Source organism: Olea europaea, unplaced genomic scaffold (genome assembly GCF_002742605.1).
Source record: "Olea europaea var. sylvestris unplaced genomic scaffold, O_europaea_v1 scaffold4100, whole genome shotgun sequence".
Taxonomy (NCBI): Eukaryota; Viridiplantae; Streptophyta; class Magnoliopsida; order Lamiales; family Oleaceae; genus Olea; species Olea europaea.
In genome coordinates this window covers 19,152-28,854 of record NW_019260707.1, presented here as the reverse complement: position 1 = coordinate 28,854, position 9,703 = coordinate 19,152, and the positions used below count along the sequence as shown (strand labels likewise).

The following is a 9,703-nucleotide window of genomic DNA, read 5'->3' as shown; positions in this document are numbered from 1 at the left end:
TAAAAAGGGATAATTATAGTGGAGGTTTCAAACATTTTAAAAATGTGAAGATTATATTCAAACCTCTAAATGGTAGCAGCGAATATTCCAAACCTTTCAAAATTCTACAGTGAAAGGACCTTCAGACCATTTATGTCCAGAGGCACGTTAGTTGATTAAAGGTCAATATTTGGTTATAATGTGACCAATTTTAAAAAGGGTAAAGTAATCTTTTAAATTCAATTAATTTAAAAAAAGAAGAAGGAAATTTTGCATTTGATATCTCAAAACCTTCAAAAGTATGCAGTGGATGTCGCAAACCTTCGCTAAATATTTGCCAAAATGACCTCTAATGATTTTCATCCAAAAATATGTCAAATAACAAAAATATTCATCTTTTCCGATTAACCTAACCCAAACGCTAACCCCCTAATCCATCCAACCTCACCCATTGATAGGTGGGCCAGCCTCTGCGTGCCATCGATATCTTGGATTTTGAAGTGAACTTATCTATCTTTGTTATTTCTTTCCATTTCTTTTAAAGGGTTTTGTTAATAGGAAATGAAATTGATGGATATGAAAATGAGCTGGTGATGGTTGACACAGTCGAGGTTATAGCTTGGATGATGGTGAATATTATGAGGCTCACCAGTCAAGGTAGAAGAGGTTTGTTCCATGGATGTGTTATAAGGTAGGGGATTTAGGTTGGGTAGGTCGGGAAGATGAATTTTTTTTATCAATCTCAATCTTACACAACATTAGTGACCATCGTTGCATCATTAGCCCGATCCATTTCAATTTCATTTTCTCTTAGCAAGAATTAGGCAAAAATGATTGATTTATAAATTCTCTTCAAAAATAACAGTAGCGGAGGCTTCCCCACCTACTAATGGGTGGGTTAGGCGTTGCAGTTAGGTAGCTGTGTGGATTAGGGAAAATGAATATTTTTGTTAATTGGTTGCTTTTAGGATGAAAATCGTTAGAAGTCTTTTCTACGTACATTTATTAAAGATTTGAGACATTCGTTGTACTTTTTTGAAATGTTTGGGGACCTTCGATGAAAACTTTCCTTTTTTCATAGTTAAAAGTTAAAAGATCATTTTGCCTTTCATAAAATTAATCAAATTATATATTTGGATGGAAACAGTCCACAGATCTTTTCATTGCACATTTTTGAAAGTTGGGACCTTTTGCTGCATAATTTAGAAGTTCGGATATAATCTACATATTTTAAAAAATTGAGGACTTCTCCTGCAATTATTTCAAATTAAAAAGTCAAGTCCTTCAAAAAAACAAAAATAATTGGTGATTTTTTCTCTGAAATAATATTAATTAGTATTAAGTCCAGACTCCAAGATCACTTCAATACTTCACATTTACCCTTATCCCCCTTCCACTACGGCGCCACTTTTATCACCCCATAAACCTACTCCGCCGTGGAGGGTGGCGCGTGACCGACAATCTAAGACATTTTCATTAATGCCGAGGAAATGGGGCAGGGGCTGAGCTGCGGACAATTCCGCGAAAATGATCTGTTCATTGCAGTCCAAACTGGAGAGCTTGAAACAGTCGAAGCAATGGCCGATGAGAACCCAAATTTGTTGATGGTGAAAACCGTTCATGGGAAGCTTTCTGCACTTCACGGGGCTGCTGCAACTGGGGAGATCGAGGTGGGTTCTCTGTGATTTGTGATTATTTGTATTTTCTCATCTTCTCGACTTAATTATATCTGTGCATTTTGATCAAATTTTCTTCGTTCTGTACTTTGGTAGGTTCTTTGTGTGCTTTTGGATCGGTGCAGTAATCCAGATATCTTGAATCTCCACAAACAGGTGTCTTGTTTGATTCTTGTTTAAGGGAAGCTCATCCTGTTATTTTCATGCAGTTTTAAGTCGAGATGCATTTTTTCTTAGATTTTTGTCTGTTTTGAATGCTAAATATGTGTAATCCTTTTCTTGGATTCTGATGGGATCAGACTCCATTGATGTTAGCGGCTACGAATGGCAAGATTTCCTGCATGGGAAGACTGATTCAAGCTGGAGCAAATGTATGATCATTGCATTTTGCTTCAATGATTTTTCCTTTTTTGGTTTCAGTATTTAATGCACTGGAGTTACTAATTTGATCCATAATTCTTCTCGGGTTTTTTCTTTATTTTATTTTATTTTGCAGATTTTGTTGTTTGATACATTACATGGAAGAACCTGTTTAGATTATGCAGCCTACTATGGCCATTCGGATTGCCTACAATTGATTCTTTCTGCTGCTCACTCCAGTTGCACGGTCTTGGTGACTATTTTTCTCCCTATGTCGTCTTATATTGATGTACACCAATGTTTAGCTATTCAAAACAACGAGCTAATTACTGTGCTCAAATGGGAGGTCAGGGGGTTTTCGAGATTTGTAAACATAAGGGATGGAAGTGGTGCAACCCCACTGCGTTTGGCTGCTCGTCAAAGAGGACGAGATTGCGTTCATGTTCTATTGAGCAGTGGGGCTCTTGTGTGTGCTTCTACTGGTGGATATAGGTATACCTTTAAGCTAGTTCTTTTAGCATTTTGTTGCAATTATCAGATTTAATGACAGACAATATTTGCAGCTGCCCAGGGAGTACACCTCTTCATTTGGCTGCACGGGGTGGTTTTTTGGACTCTGTTCAGGATTTGCTTGCTTGGGGTGCTGATCATCTTCAGAGAGATTCCTCTGGGTGAGCCATGGAAGTTTCTTCCAAACAAATGCATCTCCAGTGAAGTCACTTAACTAATTGCACATACGAGCTGAAATTTAATTGTTTTACTGGTTTTAAGTCTTGGTGTGAAAATTAAATTTTAATAATTCTCATTTAACTAATTGAGAAATTTAGGTAATTATTCGGATAGTTTCATGGGGTAATTTCATGTCTCTATAGAATTCTTTTGAGATCAATGAATCAATCCATTATACAGTAGAGATGTTTTGGGTGAAGACGCTTAGAGAATATGGACACCTCAAATTTGAGATGTCTACTTTAATGTTGCTTTTGCCGTCACTATGGAATAATGTTCAATCGCAATGCAACCAATTGAACAAAATATCATTTGTTAACCTTTGGGAAATTCTGTCCTTGACCATGTTGATATTGTGTGTGTGTTTTTCGAACAGAGAGTTATTTTCTGATGTTCACGGGTAAAAGCAAATATCTTATTGATATGTGTGGTATATCTGCAGGAGAATACCTTACTTGGTTGCCATGAAGCACAAACATGAAGCATGTGCTGCATTGTTAAATCCTCTTGCTCCTGAGCCTTTGACTTGGCCTTCGTCCTTGAAATTTTTCAGTGAGCTGAATCCTGAGGCAAAAGTTTTATTAGAGGAAGCCCTAATTGAAGCCAATATAAAGAGAGAAAAAGCGATCTTGATGGAGGTGTCTGACTCAATTCCACAACTTTCTAGTTCTGGTGGCACTGACGATGATTTTGAGGTGCAAAACCCTGCCAAAAGTATTTTGAATTGCATGTCACATAAATGAATGTCTCGTTAAGAGTAAATCTCTATAGATTTTTGATTCAGTTCATGTTGAAAATGGCCATAATTAAACTTGTGGAACATCCTTGTTATCTTAAAAAACTATGCGATGTCCAAGAATTTTACAACTATCAGAAAGGCTGAGTAATATGACTTGTATTCCTCTGTCCAGGCATGCAAATTTGTTATATAAAGGGTCAAATGAATGCTCCTTGATGACAAGTCTTATGTTGTTCTGATATATTCTTAATTTAAAGATGTGGTACAAATGCTTATGTATGATACATACTGCTTTAGATTCATTTGAAAATGCATAGTAACCATACTGGGGAGAGCGGAGTGAGTGAGACAAGGTTCAATGTGCACTGTCTCTACTTGCTACTTGTTTTCAATGAATATTCTGTTTGGGAAGATAAGAGTTGTAATTTTTAACTATGTTTGGCTTGTGTTTATAAACTGTTCATAAAAACTCTCAAGTCATTTTTTATCTACACATTTTGAGGAATTTACGACTGCTATCCACTTATTCATTACTAATTTCTATCTATTTATAATTTAAACATTTTATAAACACTTCCTAAGCATGTTTTTTTTTGTCAGTAACTTCCTAAGCACGTTGTTAGTAAGTTAAATGGAATAGCAATCATGTGTACAACTGTGTTTAATATTCATAGGTCTGCTTCGAGAACAACAAACACTTTTGGCATGTTGGGTAAGTTGGATTTGATAGTAATAGACACTATTAAGAGAGAAAAAAGAAAAGATCTTGTTAATTGTCCGGTTGAGTTCGGTGGATGGTGTTGTAGCTTTGTCGTGAAATGATTACTCAAAAACAAACCTAGTCTTTACTCTTTATTATGATCGAGGAATATAACGGGAACATTCTTGTCATGCAGGCCGATGATGCCAAGATATGTTGCATTTGCTTCGAGCATGAGTGCACAATTGAGGTTCAAGAATGTGGTCATGAGATGTGTGCTCATTGCACTCTGGCTTTGTGCTGTCACATGAAACCCAATTCCGCCGCTAATTCTGCAAAAATTCTACAATGTCCCTTCTGTCGAACTGGCATTACTCGGTTAGTTGATGCCAAGAACAAAACTGATGGTGACATGGAGATGGAGTTCAGTTCAACAATGCCTAGAAGAACAAGAAAGTCATTTAATCTTGGTGAAGGGAGCAGCAGCTTCAAGAGTTTGTCATCCTTGGGTTCGTTTGGGAGATTAAGCTGCAATTCAGGGAAGGTTGGTGCCGAATGCAATGAGGAGTTTGATAAGACTTAGGGCTTGGAACGCGTCAAGCTGAGATCGTACTTTTGCAACATTCGATCTTAATAACTTCGGCCTAGCACTATATTGAAGAGCAATTGGGAATAATACCAGTAAAATCTGAAATATCTGGCAGTCTCAAGTCAAATGCGGTTTTATGATTGTTAATTTCTTGAATATAGAGGGTTTTCTCTATTTTACGTGCTGAGTTTCCAGTGAAAGATCAAACTTTTGTATGGTATGAAAGATGTCCATTCCTCTAAATTTAGCTATTCTATGATTGTTCTTCACTTTCTTATTTAGACAACTGACCAATATTGTTGAGTCCACCCTATTAAACATATACAAGCATAATGTAACTATAGACACTGAACTCGACTAGGGAGTTTAGCCAACATAAAGACTAGATTAATGGATGACAATAATATAGATAAACACCCCATGAAAGGATATTTCCTTGCACAACAATGGAAATAGGCTGAAAAAAGAAGATGTTCTAACTCAACTCAAAAATAGAGAGTACAGACAGTTCAAATGAGAACTTGATCATCAATGGCCACACAAACATGAGAAAAGAATTGGAGATCCATCACCATCCTGGAATAAGTCTCTCTCGAAGTTTCTTTCACCGTTTGATGAGTCCAGCCAAGAACTTGACTGAGGTGGAGCAACATGGCCTTCAACAAATAATGAATTCGGGTCTGGAACATAAGCAAAATCATCCGGACCATAAGCATCCTGGCTCTGGTTTCTTGTGTAATTGCTAGCAGCTCTCCTTTCTGCTTCAAGAAAGTGACCAAGAGATGAGGTGTTGTTAATGCTTACAGCATCAGTGCTTAGCTTCGAGCATAGTGAAAAAAACCAAGTCTTGGATTTGTAACTCTTCCTGTTTCTTAGTGGTTCGGGTATTCTTCCCCTTGTTGATCTTCTTGAGAGCTCTAGAATGCTCGAAATACCAATGAGGTTCCCGAGAGTGATACTCTTGTCGCGGAAGAAAGAACCAGTGGACTGAAACAGGTGAAGAGCATTAACATAACAAGGACAAAGCTAGTAAACAATCCACAAAGGTTATCATCTAGATAATAACAATGTAACCATCTCTAATAAGAATCATGCTACAGTGATATAATCATTGACATATTGTCACATGACACTCATCTGCTTTTTAAACACGGTCAATTTTTCATTCAATTACTTGCCAACTAACATTATGTCACTCCATCTGTCAATCACTTTTCTGTCAAAGTAGCATAACCTCTGTAATAAATTCATAATGCATTAAAAAAAAGTATTAGCTCAAGCCATCCCTTCAAGAATGGCATCAGTTGTATTTGAATTTTTATTTCACAATCCCAGTAGCTGTTCAAATTACAAGTACTCATGATATAACATCAATTTTTCACCAGTTTCCATGCGGGTTCTTTAATTAACAAACTGGACAAATGCCTAGCTAGCTAGTGAAAGAGTGAAAGCGACATCATTAGGCCATGTGAAAAGAGAGAGTATTTGCACACCTTATTAACTTTTACTAAGCATGACCCAATCTGACACAGAAAACGAACCAACATGAACATGCACAAAGAAAATAAGCCAACTTTTACAGAGAAATGTTTACTCTTACCAGAAAAGGTAAAAAAGAGGTAACAGGGACTAATTGATTATCAAAAATTAGTTGAAGGGCTTGTTAGATTGTTGATAGAATGATATTCTATGACCAAAATAATCTCTTTTAAACAGAGAAAAAAAAATCCATTTGGGTATAATGTTACCTGAGTATCAAGATCAGAAGAAGAATCAGTGGAAGAAGTGGGGGAACCAGTGATTAAAGTGTTGAAAGAAATAGAGCCATTGAAATCACGATTCCTCACCAGCCCAACTCTAACATTTAGTGGTTGCAGACCTAAAGGCCACCCTTCTTCCTGCAAAAACCAAGAAATCTCAAATAATTTTTACAAAGATTTCAAGATTTTCTTATTCAACACAATCCCATTACTCAAGCTAAGTCACAAAACAAGCTTAATCGCTTTGTGCATGTGTGTGTTTTTTGGGTCTTCTTTCTCGGTGGTGGGTGCGTGGGTGGAAGCTAGTACCTGGTGAGCCATTTGTTGAACTCCCCAAATGCAGAGTGGGAATTTGACAAATGTTGAAGGAATTTCACAACTGTTGAAGGGATTACATCAACTGATGGGAAGAATTAAAAGTGTCGATTCTATCCAATATTTTTATTCTTTTCCCTGGAAAAGGAAACAAATGCAGAGAAGAAATAAATATTTACTAAAAATAATGGATTTGGGCCATTTAAAACTGGCAAAAGTAATTTGACTTCACGTGAATTGGGTGAGGGAGTAGGACTCCAATTACTCTGCCCACTTTTAAAAAATGGAGCATTTATCGATTACTACGGATATACGTTTAGGGTACCATATTATTCATTAAACAATGTTGCAGTGTATTATAAATTATTTTGGGCTCTTTCCTCCTGTCTTTTTTACTCACTTGTAAGGGTTCGGACCCCACATAGGAGGGGAGAGTCGACTGAACGTCTCAGCCATTAATGAGAATTCCACCCGCTTCTGATCTCCAATTCTTGTTCACCTCGAATGATTGTGTTTGACGTTTTATATAATTTTTTCTAATAAAATCTAATTCTTCGTACTCAACATTGTATATTGAAATTAAAGTACTCTTAGAAAGAAGATTCTAAAGTAAGAAATGATATAATTGATTAGGTTTAAGGAGTTACTGGAGTAGAAAAATTAAAACCAAGAACCATTTTAAAGATGTGTTCTAGAACTCATCAGTGGCTTTAGATGCACCCTTGTGTCCCCCATTGCAGTGTAGGGACACAAAATATTCTTATTGCTAGATCTTGGGTGGCACGAAATATGTTCTGTTACATCATGGGATAACAATACGATTATTATTCATATATTTTCTCTCGTGACAATAAAATAATATTTTATAAAGAGGTGTCAAAAAGGGTAAGTTCGATCTGACCTCAACGGCCAAGGTTTCTTAGCACCGGCGCCGATACTAACTAGTTGACACCTCTAGATTTAGGTTTACCAAAAGTATATACAGTACTCTTAAATAAAAACACAGTATATATGCAAAAGAAATGGTACTAAAAGAATAAAGGATTGGAAATTTGGGAAGCAAAGGAAGCGAAGACAACGGAAGACTTTAATGTACACAAATATCGATGTTTAACAATCTCTTATTGTCGGTTTGATGATGTTAAAAAGAGAAAGATGCCATAATTGATATTTATTAAACACAAGGTTCCACTACTAATAAAGTATAAAATGGTTCAGCTTTGCCATTGATCACAATTAGTAGATTTTTAATAGATATTGATAAAAATTAATGAAATATGTGGTTGGAAAGTTGATAAAATTAGTTGAAAATGAATTTGAAAAAAAATAGTTTTAAAAAATGGGACCAAATAAGATTTTGATTTGAAATATTACCAAACAAAGTAAGTCCTTTAACTAGGTAATTAATAATGAGACCATACTAATCTTCTTATTCAGCCCATTGACCCTTTTTCCCACTAAATCCACGCAGTATTTGTTAGGAATTTACTGATAATGCGCAGTGAAAAATAAAATAGATTTCAATTTCCATTAAAGATCTGCTTTGTATTTAGATAGAAATTGTGATAAAAGTTATACATTTTTCTAGATCTGTAAACTCCTTTACTTTTCCTTTGTTCCAGCAATCTTGATCTGTCATTCACAGCTATCCAATTGTCCAGCCTCCAATGAAATTCCACACAGAGTACAAGATTGTAGGGAACCACGGTTCTCTCTTTCCTGTGCTAGCAAGAATGAATTCTCTACAAATTCTAAACTCTAGCCACTTATTTAGATAAACTCAAACTGGCTTGACCTGACCCGATCCAATATTTAATTAACCTATTTAATTAAATTCAATCCATGAATTAATTAATTCGGACATATAAATAAGCAACCAAATTAATTAATTAATTTAACACTGGATAAATTAATTAATTGACAAATCATAATCTTTTAATTCTTCTTTTGTGTGCGACTCATTAGATTCCCAATCACGATACCTAACGACATGAATTATTATTTTGATTTAATCAAAATTGATAAATTAAAGACAATTTTTAATTTATCATCAATTCACATTCGCCGTCCCAAATTGACATCAGCAATGTGTCGAGGTAATACATGCGGTGGGAAATGTCACGTGATATGACAAAACAAAACTCGTTCGTTTACTGTGAAACTATAATCACTTCGTCAATATGATTTCATCAATTACGAGATATGGAAGTGTGTCAATCCCAATTATCGATCATATCTTTCATTCCACTATTAAGTTTATATAAGTTGAAAACTCATTTTCGATTTCTGAGTACACATTGACCAAGGATTTCGTTATCGGCTTAACTAAATGAAATGCAGATTATAATCTCTTATCATTTAAGAGTGATGAATCATCTATTGGTCATTCATAACCTTCATACTATTCTTGACATACCTGAATGATGCTGTATTAGCGGTCCTTGATAGAGTAACATCCAACAGCGTCAAATCATGATTGTCCTCATATAAGGTACTATGACGACTTCAAGTCAAATGACCAATTTCACTACCGAACGTTAGAGATTAACCACTGACACTCAGATAGTTATGCATGTGAAATTTCTTAACGAGTCTCCAATATTTTGTTCTATAACAAAACATCCACGTGTTCATTCAAGTATTACCACACTTTAACATGTGAGACCAGTTACTAATTTCATAAGTAAAAAATGCAACGTGTAATGTTCTATCCGTAATAACGATAGTTGTATCTCGTCATTATTTACGACCACGATTGATTTAAGATTCAATCATATGTAATTTGTATCTCACAATCACAACTCCTTGTGATTAACAAATTACTAAAATTTGAATCTACGGGCTCCATTATTTAAT

General features: G+C 35.5%; 1 protein-coding gene and 1 pseudogene across 1 annotated transcript; one reads left to right on the top strand and one right to left on the bottom strand.

Annotated features, from left to right (window-relative positions):
* Positions 1-1,330: 1,330 nt before the first annotated feature.
* LOC111387594 lies at positions 1,331-4,994 on the top strand (annotated as a pseudogene).
* A 161-nt stretch (positions 4,995-5,155) lies between these two features.
* LOC111387595 (uncharacterized protein At3g17950-like) lies at positions 5,156-6,925 on the bottom strand. The gene is made up of 3 exons (XM_023012167.1): positions 6,842-6,925; positions 6,521-6,670; positions 5,156-5,759 (listed from the first exon to the last, which is right to left on the bottom strand). The coding sequence occupies exons 1-3, from the start codon at positions 6,851-6,853 to the stop codon at positions 5,301-5,303; spliced, it is 621 nt and encodes a 206-aa protein (XP_022867935.1). The 5' UTR covers positions 6,854-6,925; the 3' UTR covers positions 5,156-5,300.
* Positions 6,926-9,703: the final 2,778 nt, after the last annotated feature.